Source organism: Mesoplodon mirus, assembly GCF_964341445.2.
Source record: "Mesoplodon mirus genome assembly, chromosome: 3".
Classification (NCBI taxonomy): Eukaryota; Metazoa; Chordata; class Mammalia; order Artiodactyla; family Ziphiidae; genus Mesoplodon; species Mesoplodon mirus.
This window is the reverse complement of record NC_138978.1, coordinates 120059806-120080927: the sequence shown is the minus strand read 5'-3', so window position 1 is coordinate 120080927 and position 21122 is coordinate 120059806. Positions and strand designations below refer to the sequence as shown.

The following is a 21122-nucleotide window of genomic DNA, read 5'->3' as shown; positions in this document are numbered from 1 at the left end:
ATTCATCAGGCAAGCGTTGATTAAGTGCCTTTGTGTGTTCAGCGATGTCTTTTTGTGTTATGTTTCTGGCTTTGGCGTTAGCATTTCCATTTGGCCGCCTTCTCCTTAGCCTCCTGCCTTGATCTCGTCTATGGAAGCTCATAAAGGAAGCAGAGCCTGGCTGAGACCATCCCAAGCCCTCTTCTCAGTCCCATGGCCAGGAACCCTCTCCCTCCTCTTTTCCCAGCCTTAGAGCCCGTCCCTCGTGACTCAGTGCCCCTTGCAGCCTATGACTCCGAATCTCTGCTGTCCACGGCCTAAGTTACAGATGACTGGAAACCCAGTGGAACCCTCCAGGGGCCTTCTGGTCCCTAAACAAAGGGCCTGGACAGAGGCTGCTCCACCTTGGGGAAGGGGCTGCTGCCACTTGCAGCTGGAGCAGCGGTCATTCTGAGCACCACGTGACTTCTCCAGAGGTCTTGGTTTGGACATACCCAGTGGAGGAGCAAGGACAGCTGAGAGCTTAGACTTTGCTTGGAGAGGCTCTTACTCTTCTGGGTCGGCTCCGCCATCCTCTGCTGCCCGCCGGGGAACAGGAAGCCGAAGTCAAGGCTTTGGCATTCCTTGGGCTTCACGTATGTCACTGTTTTCCTCATCTCTCGGCCTGGGAGACAAAATACGGAGAAAGGGGAGACTGCTTCTGTTCTATGAGCCTTTGAGCCACCAGCCTCAATGTCCTCTGCCATTCGCCTAGTCTTTCTTTCCCCAAAATGACCAAGATCTGGGATGACAGTGGAAGGAAAGTTTGGGTTGGTCTTCTTCTGACCTTCAGAGGATACCATCCAGTCCTAAGTTCAAAGGAATCAGGAGAAAAGGTCTGGGAGGAGGGAGAAAAGAATAAACGAGAGGAGGAGACCAGAATTCCCTGGTGGTCTAGTGGTTAAGACTCCGTACTTCCACTACAGGGGGCACGGGTTGGATCCTTGGTCAGGAAACTAAGATCCTGCAAATGTGAGGTGCAGCCAGGGGAAAAAAAAAAAAGAGAGAGTGAGAGGAGGAGACTGAAAGCTCTGAAGCTCTGATAAGGAATGAGGGGATCCCTAGAGTAGAGGCAAGGGTACTGCTGGGACCCCTTGTCTTGGTGTCTATCCATCCACCCATCCTTCTTTTCTTCCTTTTTTTCTAATCATGTATTAAGTGGCTGTTGTATACCAGCCATTGTGCTAGGTGCTTTCCCGTGCTTTATTCATTTATTGTGTAGCAATAGCAAGAAAGACTTTCTGTGAGGGTTTGTGAGAAAGCAAGACTATGGACACTGGACAGTAGAGGACTGAACCAAGCAGGAAGGGCCTCTGAGTGTTGGGGTGGGTGTTGTGGATTGCAGAGTAATGGCCCCTTTTCTTGGTGGACAGATGGGGCCATGAAGGTGAAGCGCTGTCCGGCTGGCGGGTGGGCAGGTAACTGGGATGATCTTAAGAAGATCTGGAAAGAGTAGGACGGAGAACCAAACAAGCCCATTCACTCCATCTCTGGAGCAGGCACCCCTGGTGAGCAGGCCCTGTGTCCTTCTAGCCTCACCAGCCTGAGCCCTGGGGCGGGTGCGGACTGCCTCCAGGACAATAGCGCTAGGCAGTGCCAGGGCCGCTTGCTGCTGGGCAGTGTCCGTGTTGGGATGTGCTGCTGCTGTGGCTGCTGCCCACTGCTGGCCCACCTAGAGAGAGGGTCACCTGGAGAGAGGGTGAGTGTTGGGAGGTGGGGGAGCCTGGGCCCAGAGTAGCTGGGTCGTCTGTGGGATGTTGATGCCAGAGAGGTGAAGGGCCACAAGAGACCCTGTTCTCTGGCTGCCCGTAGTTCTCTCCCTCCCTTTCCCCGCCTCTTTCCCAGGTGAGAGCTCCTGGAGGCCTGAGGGCAGAGGGAAGAGCTCAGGGGAGGGGAGCGGGAGTTGTAGCAGCCCTAGGGCAAATCTGCAGGACTGCCCATTTGGGAATTGACCCTGATTCAGACATGTTGCTCTTTTTATTTATTTTTTGAAGTATAGTTGATTTACGATATTATATTAGTTTCAGTATTTTTACAGATTATATATACTCCATTAAAGGTATTACAAGGTAACGGTTATAAATCCCCGTGCTATGTAGTACATCCTTGCTGCTTATCTGTTATTGTTTTGTTTTGTTTTTATCTTTGGCCACGCTGCCTGGCTTGCAGGATCTTAGTTCCCTGAGCAGAGATTGAACCCGCACCCTCAGCAATGAAAGTGCAGAGTCCTAACCACTGGACCACCAGGGAATTCCCTGATTACCTATTTTATACATGGTAGTTTGTGTCTCTTAATCCCATACCCCTAATTTGCCCCTCCCCATGTTGCTCTTTTAATATGATTTTCACGTTTTTTTGCTTGCATACTTTTAATTCAAACATAATAAGTCCTCAAACTTTTTTATTTGTGTCATAGAGAAGGTTGGGAGAACAGGAGAGGAGAAGAGAAGGCAGAGTATAGGACAGTAAGAAGAGCTATCTGGACTTGGACTTTGAGGTCCTATGAAGGCTGTTATTCAGAGGAGGATTTGATCTCCTAAAGAACTATAATTTGGAGCAGGGCAGATGGAAGTTAGACTAAAGGGAGAATTTTCTAGTGGTCCAGATAGGTAGGTACCAGAATAGAAAAAGGGAGGTTAGAGTTAAAAGTTGGTGAGCTTTCTTGACAAGGTCTAGGAGGAGGAGGGCAGGGAGAGGCCAAGGGCAGTAGAAGAGATGCAAAGGTGAAAACGGGGCAGCCAAGGTGGGAGGCCATGGGGGAGAGGAGGGAGGCCAGGGGATGGGAAGGAGACTATGATATAAGAAGAGGAGGAGGATGGGAGGGGAGGAGAAAAGAAAAATGGGTGATTGGGTGGGAAATGGCCTGAAGACCTAGGCTCTGCTCATCATCAGATGAACCTGGAGCTTCTGAGGGTCGGCAGGAGAGAGAAGGATCTTGGGCTACCGGGAAGCCCTGAGACCCTAGGGCGTCCTAGTCCAGTGCCCTCTGGCCCCTGTACTGTTGACTCCGCCCGCTCACACTTCCCTTTTCTACCCTCTAACCAGGCCAATGCGTCTCTTCCCCTCCCCCACCTCTTAACTGCTAGTGTGGCTTCAGCTGAGAGTCAGGACTAGGCCCCCAAGGTCCAGGCTGAGGATTCTCCTCTGAGTTTTGTTTCACTTCCCTGGGGCCCCAGACAGTGTCCTCTTACTTGGGGCTCACTGCCCTCAGCCTCAGCCATCAGGATCTCGCTCTTTGCTTTCTGAGAGGCAGGGAATCCTTGGAGGGAGTGGTCTTGCCAGGTCCTCTTCCTGCTGTCAGTCCTCTAGGAGTGGAGGGAAAATCAGGGATCTGAGGTGACCACTGAAGGAGGGTCCTGGAATAGGTGGAAAGCATGGTGTCCCATCTTCTCACCTCCTCATTTTCAAGGAAAGCTCAGGAGCTTGAGAAAGGGCAGAAAGAGGTCAGGGAGAATCACTTGACCTGCAGAGGTCAGGGGGAAGCAGAAGAGAAAGCTGATGGGAAATGCCAGCCTCTGAGTTTCTGTGGAAGGGCCCAGAGAGTGTGCCCCATCTCGACGGAGACCAGAGCAGGAGGAGCTGACATTGCTGCTGGAGGATGGAGGGTAGATGCTAGAAAGGACTTCCTAGACTAATTGGGTGAGGAGGAATAAGGGAGATATCCTAGGTTTGGGAGGGTAGCATGAAAGGGATAAAAGTCAGACTGCAGAAGAGACTTCCTGCCGGGAATGAGGCCTTGGTGGCCCAGTTTCCTTTCTTAAAGATCCCAGAGAGGACAAGTGACCCGAGACTGAAACCAGGCTCCTCCTGCCTCGAGGTTAGCAGGGGACATGCTGCCTCCCGCAGAGAGGCCCCGTGTACCTTGGCTGAGCAGATGCGGAAGAGTCAGAAGTTTGGGATCCTGACCTCTGGTTGGGGGTGGCAGTGGAGGCATTCTGCCCCCTTCAGCTAATCTAATAAGGGGATCTCCTGCCCCCCACTGTGACTGCCACTGCCACGGAGATAGCGGCTCCAACACTGGTTGTCATGGTTATAAGAGGAGCTAACTCCCATAGATTTGAAAGCGCTGGTGAGCTGGCACCTTCTGCTTCGCCTGCTCTCCCCTCCTCTCTGCGCATCTTCCCCCGGCACAGAGAAGAGAGTACAGCAGCTCGGGGGCGAGCAGAGCTAGGGCTGGGAGGTGGAGTGAGGACGCGGAGGTCTAGAGCCGGGGAAATGAGCGGCAACAGGAGGCAGCCCAGCCGCAGGGGCCAGGTAGGTCAGGGGCGGGCTCGGCCCTCGGGGCTGGCCTGGTCACTCCTGGACAGCTGCCTCTGACACGGCGCGGCAGGCTCTGCTTCAGGAAGTGGTGTGTTTCAGGCAGGCGTTGCTCCCTTGCCTCTGCCCTCGGCGTGTGTCTCTGGACTCCTCAGGCACCCTGGCATCCTCCAGCCTCACTTCCTGTCTCTCTCGCCCCTTCTACAGACCCGGGAAAAAGAGAAAATGAAGGAAGCCAAGGACGCCCGCTATACCAACGGGCATCTCTTCACCACCATCTCCGTTTCGGGCATGACCATGTGCTATGCCTGTAACAAGAGCATCACAGCCAAGGAGGCCCTCATCTGCCCAAGTAAGTTGTTTGGACCCTGAATGTCACTCTTGAGTCAGCGCCCACTGACCCTAATCTTTCTCTCCATTCTTTTTACCTTGGATCCATAAGGATCACTCTCCTCTGTGAGCCCCCGCAGGGCCCAAATGCCAGGGCCAGATGCTTGATCCCTTTCTCCCTGTCCTCATGTCTAGGGGTAGTGGCAGTCAGGATATGGCCTAAGCAGGACTAGCTGGGGGTATGGGGGAGGGGAGGCTGGAGTGGCTCCCCTTGCAGCTGTCGTCCGCTGGGCATCCCCCAGCTCCCTGAACAGCTGCTGAGGGTCAGGAGAACTGATTGGAAGAGGAGCAGGAATGTTGTGTGTATGCAGGGTAGGAGGGGCGGAAATAGGGGAGCTGGGTGGGAAGCTGCTGGCCTTGCAGCTGTTCTGCCCATCTTCCTGGGCAGAACTGGGTGTTCAGGACTTCAGGGTCCCCTTGCCCCTTCCCTTGCTATTGACTGAGGGGAGGCTGAAATCTCTTAATCTCTACAGTTTGAAGCAGAGGATTAGGGATTAGGACCCCCCTGTCTCAGATTTCTAGTCTGACTGATACACAGTGAGAAAGAGAGAATATGGCAGCAATGTGTATGTTGGGGGTATAAGGATTAGATAGAGCTCCTGACCTTCACCCACACCTAAGGGTAGCCCTGTATTTAGTAAGTACAAGCAATGAATTCTTCCTTCCCCAAGATGCCTACACGGAGGGCTCCTGCCCTGTCTACCCCCGCCTCCCCACACACCCAGATTTATGGCAAAGAGCTGCTTCTGATTAACGCAGGACCGGAGGTGTTGTGGCCTGTGGCGGAACAGAGGGACAAAAGCTTTAGCTTCTAAATCTCCATGGAAGCTGCAAAGGAACCCCAGAAAGAACCAGCGAGGCTTCTCTACTTCCTCACTGTTCAACTTAGAGTTATGAGGATGAGGAGGGAACCCCAATCTAGATCCCTCTAGAGACCTGACAGAATTCCCAATCTGGAAGCTTGTTGCCAGGGGAACTGGGGAGGCGGGCAGCAAGTGCTATTTTGAGAGCAGGTGGATAGCGGAGGTTCGATCCAGAGACACTGGGTGCTGTGGGTAGGAGAAGGGGGCTCCAGGGTGGGTGGACGCAGCTCCAGCCCCCACTTCTGTCTGCCCCTCTGCCCCACCCTGCTCGCCTTGTATTTGTGGAAGTAAGCACGGTGCTGGGTATTGTCTGAAGGAGTTAGCAGAGTTTCCGGTGTTGTTGGAGGGGGGGAGGGGAAGCTGGAGATGGCCAAGGGCTGTGAGGGCATGTTGGGGAAAGGGACGGCCAGTAGTCCCAGCACCTAGGCTTAGCTACTCTTCCTTTACTCTCCTCTTCTCTCCTACCCCATGGCAGGGTGGGGTGGCTGATGAGGGAGAAGCAGATGGAGTGTGGGAGCTGTGGGTTTACCTTACTTGGGGAACAAGACTCCCCGGGTCCGGAAGGGAGGCTGGAGTCATAGCAAGCATAGCTGAGCAGTGCAGAAGGCAGGCAGGCGTGGCGGGCAGGGGCAGGGCATGGCCTGTCCCCCGCTCTGCCACTGGATCCATCAGCCTTAGCACTGCTTAGGCCTAGCCAGACTTTGTGGGCATACGTATGGCTCAACAGGAAGTGCACAGACACTCCTGAGTTAAACCCCAGCTCTACCACTAGCTGTATGACCCCTGGCAGATGGTTTAACCTCTCCAGGAGACAGGGTCCTCATCTATAAAATGAGGATCACTGAATCTACCTCAAGGGGTGGTTAGGATCAAGCTCAGGGGATGTTCATTTCCCCCTCTCTGCCCCTAGCCCCCATCCCAGCTGCTCCTGTGCCACCTTCTGTTCCGTGGGCGTCCTCTCTGCCATCTGTCATTCTCAACCACCTTTGTGCTTCTTGAGTTCATCTCTGGCAGCCAGTAACCCCTTCTTCCCTCTAGTCCACCTCACAGGTCATCTCTGAGTCAGGATTGCCTACCCCTCCTGATGGCTTAATTGCGGTCCACACCTATACCCCCTCACTTCATCTGCTGCTTGAAGGAAGGGGGGAGGCGGGAGGAGAGGGACTGGGGTGCGGCAATGGCCGAGGAGTCTGGGAAGGGGGAGAGTCTCAGGCTGTGTGGCCATGGGGAGATGGGTGTCTGCATGTGGGTGTGTCCCCCCCGTACCACCCGGCCCTCCCGTCACCCTCTCTACCCCACCCTCCCAGCCTGCAATGTGACTATCCACAACCGCTGTAAAGACACCCTCGCCAACTGTACCAAGGTCAAGCAGAAGGTGAGATGGCAGGGAGGGCAGAGGGCTGGGGGAGAGGGTAGTGAGTGTGCGGTACCCTCATGCCTTTTCCGTTCATTCCTCACCCTGTGTTACTCAACCCCTCTCCTCACCAGGGGGCAGCCCAGACCCTCCACCCCAGGCTGCAGGCCCTGCAAGAGGGGGTCAGCCTGTTGCAGTAGACACATCCCCCCAGCACTGGGCTCAGCCACCCTGATGCCCTTAGCCATCATGCCAGCTTTCTCCCTAGGGGGCCAGCCACCCAGCTCCTGCCCTGGGCCTATGGGGGTGACCCTAGGGTGACAGCTGTTCTTGGTGTCTCTCTCTTGCTCTCTGTCTCACAGCAACAGAAGGCCGCCCTGCTGAAGAACAACACTGCCTTGCAGTCTGTTTCACTTCGCAGTAAGAGTGAGTAGTGAGGATGCTGGAGCCCCCATAGGACCCCGGACCCCAGGCCTCTCAGCCCATGAGCTGTGCTGCCCCCCTGAGGTCGTTCCCTGGCACAGCGCCTTCCTGTCTTCAATTGGATGCTGATGGTGGAGTCATAAGGGAGATCCGGACTCTTGGGCTTAGGGGCGGGACAGGAGAATTCAAATGGGGACAAAGGCTTAGGATGTCTGGTCATCTGAGCCTGGTCACACCTTATATTATTATTATTAGTTATTTACACCGCACTTGGGAATGTTGGCAGAAGTTGTCAAGGGCCAATTCAGACAGATCTGGTGTAACAGAAAGAGCGTGGTGCTTAGTCAAAAAGACCAGAGTCTGTATATGTATACATATAGCTGATTCACTCTGTTATACGGCAGAAAGTAAGACAACATTCTAAAGCAATTATACTCCAATAAAGATGTTAAAAAAAAAAAAAAAGACCAGAGTCCGAATCTCTGCTCAGCCATTAGCTGAGTCAACCCAGACAAGTCTCTTAACCGTCCTGAGCTGCAGATTGCTCATAGTCTTGTGGTGGGAAACAGATAAGGCAAGAAAAGCTCTTTATAAACATTAAAAGTATGGCACAGGGCTTCCCTGGTCGCGCAGTGGTTGAGAGTCCGCCTGCCGATGCAGGGGACGTGGGTTTGTGCCCCGGTCCGGGAAGATCCCACATGCCGTGGAGCGGCTGGGCCCGTGAGCCATGGCCGCTGAGCCTGCGTGTCCGGAGCCTGTGCTCCGCAACGGGAGAGGCCACAACAGTGAGAGGCCCGCGTCCCGCAAAAAAAAAAAAAAAAAAGTACTGCACAAACATACAGGTAGAATTACTGTTACCATCTTTCTTTGACTAGAACAGGGCCAAAAAAGACAAAAACAGGGCTAAAGGTGGGGCTGGAGAGGAGGCCTCACTTCTAGTGGAGGAGCCTGGGAGGCTTGAATCCTGGGAAGGCACCAGGTTTGACGCTTGCCTACTTGGTGTCCCCCTGACAGCCACCACTCGGGAGCGGCCCAGCTCTGCCATCTACCCCTCCGACAGCTTCCGACAGTCCCTGCTTGGCTCCCGCCGTGGCCGCTCCTCCTTGTCTTTAGCCAAAAGTGTTTCCACCACCAACATTGCTGGGTGAGCCTCTGCTTGGGGAAGGGAGAGCCAGGCAGGCAGAGTATGGCAGTGGAGATGGGGGGCTGAGAGGTCTTTCCCATCCCTGAGTTCAGAATTATAGACAGACAGGTAAGAAGAACTTGGGGTGACTGCCTCTGGGATCCCACCTTGGGTCCCCACCCGGGAAGGGAACTCTTGCCGGAGTCGGGTGATGCAGCCAGGCTCCACTCCCCTCAGACACTTCAACGATGAGTCTCCCCTGGGGCTGCGCAGGATCCTCTCCCAGTCCACAGACTCCCTCAACATGCGGAACCGGACCCTGTCAGTGGAGTCCCTCATCGACGAAGGTGACTGTGCCCGGACCTCAGGGAGACCAGGGCATGAGGGGCAGGTGGGAGCAGTCCTGGGAACGGCAAGGCGGGAAGGGATCTAGAGAAGGGCCCAGGACCCAGGGAAGAGAGTTGGGGTCCAAGTTGTTTCCCCCACTCACTTCCAGGTGCAGAGGTGATCTACAATGAGCTGATGAGTGACTTTGAGATGGACGAGAAGGACTTTGCAGCTGATTCCTGGAGCCTTGCTGTGGATAGCAACTTCTTGCAGCAGCATAAAAAGGAGGTGATGAAGCAGCAGGATGTCATTTATGGTGAGCCAAGAAGACCACCCCAGACTTCTCTTCTGTCACCAGTCCTGTTTCTTTGTGTCCTTCCTCTGCCAGCCCCTACCTCTCAAGACCCTTCCTTCTTATCCCATTGGCCTTCAAGACCCTGCCTGGCATCCCCACAAGTAGCCACCAAGCCCCCACCTTTTGGGCTCTTGACCTCCAAGGCCCTTCTTTATCCCTTCCTTCCAGTCAATTCTTAGTCTTTCCTCTGCCTGTTCCAACACTGTACTGGGAACTGTGGGAAACCTAGACCTGTAGGGGGCACATGGCTCTTGACCCTAAAACAGCTCATAGCTTAAGATGGCACGGCATAAAGATTAAAAAATGATTAGAAAATGATCTAAGATCGTAATAATGCAGAATGTTAACCTGGAAGGGATCTTAAAAACCTCAAATGAACCCTGAGGTCCCCAGCCTAGGCCCCACCAATTGTGGCCAAGCCAGGGTAGAGGCCAGGTGTCCCATTGTCCCTGCAGAGCTGATCCAGACAGAGCTACACCATGTGCGGACCCTGAAGATCATGACCCGCCTCTTCCGCACGGGGATGCTGGAAGAGCTACAGCTGGAGCCAGGAGTGGTCCAGGGCCTGTTCCCCTGCGTGGACGAACTCAGTGACATCCATACACGCTTCCTCAGCCAGCTGTTAGAACGCCGACGCCAGGCCCTGTGCCCTGGAAGCCCCCGGAACTTCGTCATCCATCGCTTGGGTGACCTGCTCATCAGCCAGGTGAGAAAAGGCAGGACCCATGGGCAGCATTCATGGGAGGAGGTGTGACTAGAGTGGGCATTTCTCATCTCGAAACTCTAGAGGATGGAGCCAGAGAGAGCTGGAGAGGCAGGAAGCCCGCCTGTTTGGTGGGAGGCCAGAGGGTGTTGGGGATGAGATGTGGCTTTGGGGGAAATGCTGACCCAGCCCTGCTCCCCCAACTTCTAGTTCTCAGGTCCCAGTGCAGAGCAGATGCGGAAGACCTACTCGGAGTTTTGTAGCCGCCACACCAAGGCCTTAAAGCTCTATAAGGAGCTATATGCCCGAGACAAACGCTTCCAGCAGTTCATCCGGGTGAGCAAACCTTTCCAGGACCCACACTCAGCCTCCTCTAGTGGCCCAACCCTTGTGGACACATCCGCTTGTGGGTCCCATCAGCAGCCCCTCATAGCAGTAGAGCAAGTGCTTTTGCTACTTTGGTCCTCAAAATAAACCTGTGACCTTCTCGTCCCCATTTTCCAGACTGGGTCACCTATGCCGACCGGTGTGAGGTAAATGGCCAAGTTAGGGCCAGCACCAGGGCTTAGGCTCCAAGAACGCTCCAGTGTTCTTTCTGTTGCCCTCCCCTCGGGCCCCACTCTGGCCCTGAGCCCTCCTCTGCTCTTGTAGAAAGTGACCCGCTCGGCCGTGCTGAAGCGGCATGGTGTACAGGAGTGCATCCTACTGGTGACTCAGCGCATCACCAAGTACCCGGTGCTCATCAACCGGATCCTGCAGCATTCCCACGGTGAGAGGAAGAGCCTGGGAGGGAGGAAGGTGGGAGAGGGCTATCTGGGGTGAGAAATGGCTCGGGATAACCAAGGGGAGGGATAGGGTCAGATGTGGAATGCTGGGCAGCCTCTGAAGGTGGAAATCGAGATTGGTGGGAATTGGGGCTGGCTTGAAGCTTGGCTGAGCCATCCCTCCCTCATGCTGACCCCCGGTCAGGGATCGAAGAGGAGCGCCAGGACCTGACGACGGCACTGGGGCTGGTGAAGGAGCTGCTGTCCAACGTAGACCAGGACGTGCACGAGCTGGAGAAAGGGGCCCGCCTGCAGGAGATCTACAACCGTATGGACCCTCGGGCCCAGACCCCGGTTCCTGGCAAGGGGCCTTTTGGCCGAGAGGAGCTTCTGCGGCGCAAGCTCATCCACGATGGTTGCCTGCTCTGGAAGACAGCTACTGGGCGCTTCAAAGGTCAGTGGTCAGCTTGGCAGGCCAGGCAAGAGTCAGCAGTCAGATATAAAGAAGGAGAAGCATCCAAGCCCTTAGGACCTCTTTTAATGCAGCCCTATAGCCAGGGTGAGACCCAGTGGGAGGAAAATATGTGGTCTCTGTTGCAACAAAAGTCTGAATTCTGGATTTCACGGGCGATACAAGGACTTCCTTGTCAGTATTTATTCATTTCTTTGGTTCTTACATGCCCAGAAAGCTACCGGTTTTGATGAGGAAAAGAGAGAAATTCCAGGATCATCGGACAAGATCAGGGTAGTTGGTTCTACCAGCTGGAATCCCAGCCACCAGGGCTGGGGAATGGGCAGGAGCTTTGGGAACACAGCTAGGGAAGGCCCACGGGAGGGGGTGGAGCCCAGCGAAGGGCAGGCTGAGTGGAGAAGAGAAAAGGGGGTGGGGCATGTTGGGCTGGGGCACTCTTTCCCAGGCTCTCTTCCCAGACTGCACTGGCCAACGCTTTCCTACCTAAATCAAGACGAGAGAGTTGCAGGCCTTGGCTATGGGGGTGAGGAATGAGGGGCAGAAGTATACTGTGCTACCTGAGGCCAGAGCCTGCCTGCACTTCTGTCCTGTGTCATGAAATCCCCACTTCATAGGCTTGAGTATTGCAGGCTTCACCAGCCACTTTCCTTCATCCCTTTCTCTCCTTCCCATCCCTCCCACGCTGAAGCTAAGAATATAAAGCATGGGGGGGGGTTAAAAATAGCAAGGGTGGAGAGCTTTATTTCTGAAAGCCCTCCCCTTCTGTGTGCCCACAACTTAGAAAGATCTCCAAGGGCAAAGGGTAAGTGTGTGTCTTCTCGACTGTGACATCCAACTTTCTTGGGCTTGACCTTTATTTCCCCTTAAGTCTTGAAGCACAGGACCTCTTAGGATCTGAGAGCCTGGAAGGTGGGGCAGAGAAGGAAAATGAAAGCAGGGCCTGCTGGGGTTGAAGGAGATTGGGATTGTTCAGTGGTGGGAGAGATGGATAAGGAACCCAACTGTTCCCCTCCCTGTGGAGCACAAAATGAGAAGTGGAAATATGCTGGGGTGGGGGGGAGCTTAGACCAAATATCCAAAAAGGTCTTATGTTAGTCAGTTGTTCAACATGGAACTGAAAGGCACTGGGAATCCTTTTACCCTCACAAAAATTCTGGACCCTTTCACACAGAAAAATACACATGTGATATATTAATATGTAAAGTTGCTTGTGCAACTTCAAAGGATTTACAGAGCCTCTGAAGCCCAACAGTAGACATCCTAGGGGGTCTGTAGACCCCAGGTTAAGATACCCGCATTCGTTGGATAAAGAGGGTTTTCTCCGAAGGCATTGGGTGATCGCTTATGGGCACCTCTAGCCCAAGAAGCTGATTTATCTGATGGCATGTACATTTATCCCCCATTTCTGAGCTATAAGAAAGGGAGAGGTGGGAGGTCTGCATAAGTGGAGGAAGCAACCAGCGGGAGAGAGGTCAGGAAGAGGGGAAACAGGAGCTCTAACCTAATGGGGTAGGCCTGGTCCTTGAGAAAGAAAAACAGCTGCTCAGATACTCTATAATGCTGACTGTCCTGCCTTTATCCTCCTGCCAGATGTGCTCATGCTGCTGATGACAGATGTGCTGGTGTTTCTCCAGGAGAAGGACCAGAAGTACATCTTTCCTGCCCTGGTGAGACCTTCTACCTTCTTCTTCCTCAGCACAGACAAGTGTTGAGGCCCTTCTTGCTTTCTTACCCCAGCCTGGAAGAACCCTGGAATCCTCCAGAGTCAAACAGCTGTTATTGTAACCATTACTATAATATAATAAGGAGAAATAAGAATAGCCAAGACAAATTGTTACTGTATGCAGGCACTTTTACACCTGTGAGGAAGGCCCGTTATTATACTCTTTTTGTAGATGAGGAAAGTAAAGCTTAAAGTTAATTAAATCATCAAGAGTCACAAACGTTTCTAAGTCCTGTCTGGCTGGCACCAGAGCCTTGGTTCTTAACTTGTATTCTCGGCTGACTCTTCAATCCTTTGGGTATTCCAGAAGGACTGAAGACTCAAATATCCGGGGGTCAGGATTCCCAGCTTTAATCCTTCCTTTCCCCTGACTGGCAGGACAAGCCCTCGGTGGTGTCACTGCAGAATCTAATCGTGCGGGACATCGCCAACCAGGAGAAAGGGATGTTTCTGATCAGCGCGGCACCCCCTGAGATGTATGAGGTCCACACGGCATCCCGGGATGACCGGAGCACCTGGATCCGCGTCATTCAGCAGAGCGTGCGAGTGTGAGTGTGTGTATGGCCTCACAGTACCTGCAGTTTCAGGCCCCAGGCCACAGCACTCCCAGGGAATGGAACCCAGGGTTCAGAGGTGGAGGCAGAAGCCAGGGGGGAGAGACAAGATGGCCCAAGGCAGGAAATGTCATCTATGTTCTACTGTCCTGTAAAGTCGCACTTTATATGATACGACCACAACCACCTTCCAAATGCAGCATGAACTGACAAGCCAAAGGAATACTTTAAGCTGTCACATTCTGGCATACCTGCCAGCCAGGAGTACAATTTCACCTCCGTTAACATCTTAGTCTGTAGGCAGTGGGCCATTATTTGGATTGTATTGTCTTTTTGGGGTTTTTTTTGCGGTACGTGGACCTCTCACTGTTGTGGCCTCTCCCGTTGCGGAGCACAGGCTCCGGACGCGCAGGCTCAGCGGCCATGGCTCAAGGGCCTAGCCACTCCGTGGCATGTGGGATCTTCCCGGACCGGGGCACGAACCCGTGTCCCCTGCATCGGCAGGCGGACTCTCAACCACTGCGCCACCAGGGAAGCCCTATTGTACTGTCTTTTACATTTATTTTCTAAAAATGAATGAAAAAGAGGATAATGAAAGCATTGATATTAGTGGTAAGAGGAGCAAAACTCAAACTCCATACAACAGAGGCAAGAAGGAAATCATTTCATGTGCTATAGCAGCAGATCTTTGGCTTCTGTTGGACACACATTAGATTTGAGGCAGTCAACTGTGTGTCTGTTGTGATGAAAAAAAGCGAAGTGCATGTAAAATGTTGAAAATGGATTCTCAAAGATTATGCCTGAAGAATAAATTCAGTTAGGATGTTTATGATTTTTTTTTTTTTAAGTAATTTAATTATTTATTTATTTATTTATTTTTGGCTGGTTTGGGTCTTTGTTGCTGCGTGCAGGCTTTCTCTAGTTGCAGCGAGCAGGGGCTACTCTTCATTGCGGTGCACAGGCTTCTCATCGCAGTGGCTTCTCTTGTTGCGGAGCTCAGGCTCTAGGCACGCGGGCTTCAGTAGTTGCAGTGCGCGGGCTCAGTAGCTGTGGCTTGTGGGCTCTAGAGCGCAGGCTCAGTAGTTGTGACGCACGGATTTAGTTGCTCTGTGGCATGTGGGATCTTCCGGGACCAGGGCTTGAACCCATGTCCCCTGCATTGGCAGGCGAATTCTTAACCGCTGTGCCACCAGGGAAGTCCTATGAATTTTTTGTTTTAGCTTTCAGAGAATGGATTCTTCTCTACTTTATATTATGTAAACCTTTTTTTTGTTTGTTTACTTCTGCAAAGACTTTGAACAATTTTTTCAGAAGTGCGTGCAAAGTATGAAATTACCAATTCTAGGAAAGTAAGGCAAAGTACCTGTCCCATTGACAATAGATCTCTAGTGCCCTTTTTATTAATAATATTAATAAATAATTAATAAATAATAAAATTAATATTTGTAGTTGCGAAAATAATATTATTCATTATAATTGATTTATTGAGCTTCTGCTGTGTTCAAAGCAGTGGTACATTATTTCATTTAATCCTTACAGAAAACCTGTGAGGAAGATATTATCCCCATTTCTCACATGAGGAAATAGAGAGGTTACCACCTGGTAAATTGTGGAGCCAGGATTTGAGCGCAGGGTGCTTGATGCCAAAAACTAGTTGTCCCTCTGCACTACGCTGCCTCTCCAGGTGATCTTTGGAGAGGTACAGACCAGTAGATGCAGATGATCAGTGCTAGGAAAAGGAGAGGATCAAGAGTGGATGAAGCCAGGGCGTGGAGCTGATGAGGCTTACCAGGGAGAAATAGAGCACGTTTGGGAAGGAGGGTTGGCAGATTCCTGGTGTGTAACCTGACTTCCTTCCCCAAACCTCACCCAACCTGTTATCCCTCCAGATGCCCATCCAGGGAGGACTTCCCCCTGATTGAGACAGAGGATGAGGCTTACCTGCGGCGTATCAAGAGTAAGTCCACCCATAGAGTTTGTTTAAATAATTTATGATATATCCACACAGTGGAATACTGTCTAAAAAGTGAGATGGCTCTATGAGGGCTGATGTAGATCCATAACCAAAATATATTGTTAAGCGAAAAGAGCAAGGTTTAAAACACTGTAAAGTATATGCTACCACTGATGTGAAAATATTGGGGATAGATATATGTCATATGTATTTTGTATATGTGTATGCAATATCTCTAGGAAGATAAAATATTATTACTGTGGCTTCCTCTGGGCAGGGAAACTAGGAATAACAGTTAAGATTGTAACTTACTTTTTTACTATAGGGCCTTATATTAATTGGGGTATGATCTAACGGCTATACAAAAAGATTAACAAAAATCAGTCGGTTACACGAGGTAGATTATTTCTCTCCACATAACAGTCCAGAAGTGGGAAGTGCAGGGTAGTTGTGCAGCTCTGCCCTCTTCAACGTGAAGATTCCCCATTTCTATGTCCTCTATGTCTGTGTCTCCATCACTACTCCAGCTCCTGCTATCGCATCTGCATCCCAGCTAGCAAGGAGGGGGTAAAGAACAAGGAGAGTTTATACCAATTTTTTTTTTTAAGGGCAAATCTGGAAGACTCTCACATCTGTTGGCCAGAATTTAGTCCCGTGGCAATGCCTAGCTGCAAGCCAGGCTGGGAAATCGAGTGTAACTGGGCAGCCGTGTGCCCAGATGAAACTTGCACACCTTCTCTAATTAAAGGAAGGTGGGGAGAATGGAAACTGGTGGACAGCCTGCAGTCCCTGCCACACATTGTTTTGTTTTTAAAACAAAAGTCCATGTGTTACTTTTCCCAAAAAAAGGTTATTTTCTTTTTCATAAATGCTAAAAAACCAAAATTAAGTCCTGCCACCCTGCCCAGGCCTGGCCCCTGACCCCTGGGGCTGCCCCTCCACTGCTGGCTCCTCCGGGTGCTCACCTGTTTCTCATCCACAGTGGAGCTGCAGCAGAAAGACCGGGCACTGGTGGAGCTGCTGCAGGAGAAGGTTGGGCTGTTTGCCGAGATGACCCACTTCCAGGTGGAAGAGGATGGCGGCAGTGGGATGCCCCTGCCCACCCTGCCCAGGGGGCTTTTCCGCTCTGAGTCCCTCGAGTCCCCTCGTGGCGAGCGGCTGCTGCAGGATGCCATCCGTGAGGGTGAGGGGGCTCCTAGGGAAGAGTCCAGACTCATCCACTCACCATCACAAGATATGGACCCGTGGCTAGACCTGGACACACACAGACAAGGGGGACGTCAGCCCCATAGGTCATAACTCCCTTGAGTGCCTTTTGTTTGCGGGGGAAGATGGTCCTTGCTGCTGTTTGACACCTCTCATCCTGCACGTACTTGTGCTGCCCCTTGGGACCTTTAATGACCTTTGCCTTGTATGTGGTGGTGGCAGTGAGACCCCACTACATGTGCAGGGGGCATTCCCCTAGATGCCCGCATGTTCCATGTACTGAGTGAATGGCATCCCCTCCCATCCCCCGCAGGATTCTCTGTTGCTCCGGTCCTCACCTCTTCTTTCCCCGCAGTGGAGGGCCTGAAAGACCTGCTGGTGGGGCCTGGAGTGGAGCTACTCTTGACACCCCGGGAACCAGCCCTGTCCATGGAAACGGATAGCGGTGGTAACACAAGTCCTGGAGTCACTGCCAGTGAGTGCCAGGGCAGGGGACCAAGGTAGCACGTGGGAGGGGTTAAAGAGAGTGGGGTGGTACCAGGGACCGAGTGGTATCAGGGTGCTGGGGAAGTGGTTCAGCCCATCCTTTTCCCCTTCTCAACAGATGGTGAGGCCAGAACCTTCAATGGCTCCATTGAGCTCTGCAGAGCTGACTCAGACTCCAGCCAGAAGGTGGGTTTCAGGAGGTGTCAGGACTTGGCTAGAGGGAGGGAAAGGGACAGCTGCCCTATAGATCCTTGACTCAGAGCTATCAGGGACAGGCACCAGGGACTTGTGTGTCTGCTGATTCCCCATCTTTGCCCGTTTCTGCAGGATCGAAATGGAAATCAGCTGAGATCTCCCCAGGAGGTGAGATGGGAATGTGATGATATAGGAGACTAAAGGAGGGGTACTCTCATCTGAGAAATTAGAGCCCAGTTTGGAGTTGGGAGGGGGAGTGTACACCTCAAAGTACCTGCAGTCTTATTGTTCCACGCCCACACTTATTCAACTTCTGGGCAGTTCTCCCATCCTGAAGCTTGCTCTGTTCCCACCCTCTCCTCTGTCCTCAGGAAGCATTGCAGCGATTGGTCAACCTCTATGGACTTCTACATGGCCTACAGGTCAGTGGGGCAAGGGCTAGAGTGGGAAGGGAAGGAGCCAGACCCGAGCTGCCCATTTAGGTGGGACAGAATCATCCTAACAGGCCTTTCTAAGCCTTCCCGATTCGAGCTCTCCAGGAATCGTGACCTGGGCCCTGGGGAGTGAGGGCGAGGGGTAGAAGAAAGGGGGTCCTGATACACCCCTCCATCTCCATTCCACCCGCAGGCGGCTGTGGCCCAGCAGGACACTTTGATGGAAGCCCGGTTCCCTGAGGGCCCCGAGCGGCGGGAGAAGCTGACCCGAGCCAACTCCCGGGATGGGGAGGCTGGCAGAGCTGGGGCTGCCCCTGTGGCTCCTGAAAAGCAGGCTACGGAACTGGCATTGCTGCAGCGGCAACACGCGCTGCTGCAGGAGGAGCTACGGCGCTGCCGACGCCTCGGCGAAGAGCGGGCGACGGAGGCTGTTAGCCTGGAAGCCCGGCTCCGAGAGAGCGAGCATGCCCGCACCCTGCTGGAGCGGGAGGCCGAAGAGGCTCGCAGGCAGCTGGCCGCCTTGGGCCACACGGAACCACTCCCGGCTGAGGCCCCCTGGGCCCGGCGGCCTCTGGATCCGAGGCGGCGTAGCCTCCCTGCAGGCGATGCCCTGTACTTGAGTTTCACCCCCCCACAGGTAAGGAAGCTTGAAGTAGTGAACTGACATCAGGGTGGATATCAGGGTCCATGAGAAAACCAGAAAGCAATTGGAGATTTGAGGCCAAATGACATCAGGCATCAGACCTGAAGGATATAGGATGCTGATGGGAGGACTGAACAGTTGCGATGCGTGTGGAAAGAAATCAGTCAGTGGTAGAGGTGCTGAGAGTTGAGTCTTCACACTTCTCATTCCCTTGGCCTCCTGCTTTTCTGGCCTGCCGTCCACAGCCCAGCCGAGGCCACGACCGCCTGGATTTGCCTGTGACTATTCGCTCCGTCCATCGACCCTTTGAGGATCGAGAGAGGCAGGAGCTGGGCAGCCCCGACGAGCGGCTGCAAGATAGCAGTGACCCCGACACCGGCAGCGAGGAGGAAGGTAGCAGCCGTCTGTCTCCGCCCCATAGTCCACGAGGTGAGATCCTGGTGGAGACATGGAATGGAAATGGGATGTAACCTGGGTACAGACCCTTGGGCTGTGGTTTCCAAATGCAGCCTGCATCCTAAAGCACGGGAACATTTAGGATGGTCCCTAACCAACCACTGAGGTCTACAGTAAGTCTTGGGAGGGGCACAGAGCACTTCCTGTTTTGCCTCCTGGTAGACGGGAAGTGGAACTCTAGGAAGCAAAGAATGTAGGGGCCTCTGCTGTAGTAAGTCCATGATTCCCAAACTTTTCAAGCAGAAATAGATTTCCAAAGTAAAAAAATTTCAAAGACCTCCAAGTTCTTATAGTTGGTTCAGGAAATACAAAATAACCCAAAGCTACTGTGACTTCATACTAATCTTAACATATTTTGCATTTTATTCATCAAATTGTGTCTCCATATACTTACCAAGTACTTAGGTGTGGATACCTTACTTTGTTGACAGAGGTTTTCCCCTCAACCAAGGATTACAGACCTCTGCCCTCCCTCAAAGCTCTCTGAGCTCCTCAGCCCACAGACGGGGAGGCGTCAGTGTAGCGGTTCAGTTGATCACGGGAGCATCTGTTCACTCACTAACTTTGCCCCGTCCTCCTTCAGACTTCACCCGAATGCAGGACATCCCGGAAGAGACTGAGAGCCGCGACGGGGAGCCTGTAGCTTCAGAGAGCTAAGGGGGCCCCTCCCCCCACCCCGTGTCCCCCTGAAGAACATTACTGAGGGAGGCAAACCTGGGGACTCCAATCTGCCAATGAAGAGGGAACATTTGAAAGAACTGCTGATTGTCCTTGCCAGCTCTTGGGATCCTTGGACACAGGGGGGCCATTTAGGAAGCTGGGGGTATTAAGCCACAGTGCCCCCTGGTGGCATCCAGAAGCTACACTGCAGATGCCAATTTTTCATGCCTTCTTCCCTCTACTTTAGGAAAATTTATTTATTTATTGTTTATTAGTTATGGAGGGAGAGGGGAGATTTAGAGGACCAGGGACATGGGAACCAAGCCATAGGGATCAGGGGGCCTTGTCCTTTAACACTACTGGGGTTTATTCAGGCTTAACCATGCAGCTGCTGGGTTCTAGCCCTGACACCCCTCCTGAGCAACACCCATCTTTGAGGAGAGGCTGCAGCCATAAGACCCTACTGCCCCTTCAGGAAGGGCTGTGGTCAGGGCCATGTCCCTCTCCCCTTCCCCTCAACCTCCTACTGCTGTTCTCCCTTCTCTCTGTCTTCTATGGAAACCCCAGGGAGATAACCTGGCTTCCTAGAGTTGATGGAATACAGGTTGAGGTGGCCGTAAAGGTTTGTTGGGGGGTGAGGGGAAAAACTCACAGGGACCAGAATGTTTCTTTGTTGTTGTTGTTTTCTTTTTTGTACCAAAGCCAACTGCACGTGTTTTATATTTTTAAGAGAAGATTGTAGGCAATTAGAAATTGCAGCCTTCTATCTCTACATCTCGGAAGAACTTGAGGGATGGGGGGAACAATGACTTCTCCACTCATCTATAGTACTGGGGGACCCATTTTGACCTCTTCCCCAGCCATTTGGCAAAACAGCTCTTGGGTGAGTTGGGAAATCTCTACAAACCCTGACCTCATCCCCCACCTCAGCAACCATGACCTGAAACCTCTGCGTGAATTTGGGGGATTTTTCAATGGACCTCCCCCCGCCCCCAGTGCCTGCCAGCCCCAGCCAGTTTTCTGCAAATTTGATTGTTAAAAAAAAAAGAGAAAAGAAAAAGGGGAAAAAAAAGATAAAACAGGGAAAATTAAAGTCCTGGAACCCCAGGAAGTACTGTCTGTTAATGTCTGCCAGTTATGAGGTTGCTGGTGAGGGGGAGAGCCAGGCAATGACGTGTGTTCCTCCAAAAGGAGCCTCTTCCTCTCCCAGGAAGGGTGACTGCCTCCCTGAAGACAGGGGGCGCTAACAAAAGAAACTGCTGCCAACCTTTTTTTTGTTGTCATCTTTGACTCTCACAAATACAAGGATAATAATGAAGGGGCACTTAGGTTCCAGTGGCTGTTGGAGGTTCCAACATTAAAAAACTTGTTTTCATCTCATTTGCATGCCATGCTCAGGAATTGCATCAGCCTCTTTCCCCCTTCCCTCCCTTTCATCACAGTTCCTGTTAGCGTCTCCCCAGAGTCATTCATTTTCAGGTTCAGCCTGCACTCTGCCCTTGTTCTTCAGTGCCAGAGCCCCGGTTTAACCTTTTTAAGACAGTTCCCCTCATAGGAGCTGCTCATTTGCTCTTTGCCATTTTGAGAGGCAGTGAGAGATTAAGTAGGTTTCAGTTCTTGTTTTTGGTTAATTTTTTGCTTCCTGTTTCTGGTTAATACCCTGCTCTGGGGCTGTAGGGGGAGGGGTGAGAGTCTAGAGTTGTATAAATTCTGGCACAGTGCACAGACCTCTGTTGGAGCCCGTGGGGTAAGATGGGAAGGA

At 52.4% G+C, this 21122-nt stretch overlaps 1 protein-coding gene across 6 annotated transcripts in view; it reads left to right on the top strand.

Moving 5' to 3' along the window:
• ARHGEF2 (Rho/Rac guanine nucleotide exchange factor 2) overlaps window positions 1-20740 on the top strand; it is a 51951-nt gene extending 31211 nt beyond the window's left edge. For all 6 annotated transcript variants that reach the window (XM_082612812.1, XM_082612814.1, XM_082612815.1 and 3 more), the window contains 21 exons: window positions 4483-4627; window positions 6836-6903; window positions 7245-7308; window positions 8320-8449; window positions 8666-8775; window positions 8925-9071; window positions 9566-9816; window positions 10024-10149; window positions 10465-10582; window positions 10783-11031; window positions 12640-12716; window positions 13151-13320; window positions 15216-15283; window positions 16263-16463; window positions 16842-16961; window positions 17091-17158; window positions 17300-17335; window positions 17539-17589; window positions 17795-18238; window positions 18490-18673; window positions 19284-20740. In XM_082612812.1, the coding sequence (XP_082468938.1) occupies window positions 4483-4627; window positions 6836-6903; window positions 7245-7308; window positions 8320-8449; window positions 8666-8775; window positions 8925-9071; window positions 9566-9816; window positions 10024-10149; window positions 10465-10582; window positions 10783-11031; window positions 12640-12716; window positions 13151-13320; window positions 15216-15283; window positions 16263-16463; window positions 16842-16961; window positions 17091-17158; window positions 17300-17335; window positions 17539-17589; window positions 17795-18238; window positions 18490-18673; window positions 19284-19357 (2901 nt within the window). In that variant the 3' untranslated portion in view covers window positions 19358-20740. The remainder of the gene's footprint in view (window positions 1-4482; window positions 4628-6835; window positions 6904-7244; window positions 7309-8319; window positions 8450-8665; window positions 8776-8924; window positions 9072-9565; window positions 9817-10023; window positions 10150-10464; window positions 10583-10782; window positions 11032-12639; window positions 12717-13150; window positions 13321-15215; window positions 15284-16262; window positions 16464-16841; window positions 16962-17090; window positions 17159-17299; window positions 17336-17538; window positions 17590-17794; window positions 18239-18489; window positions 18674-19283) is intronic.
• Window positions 20741-21122: the final 382 nt, after the last annotated feature.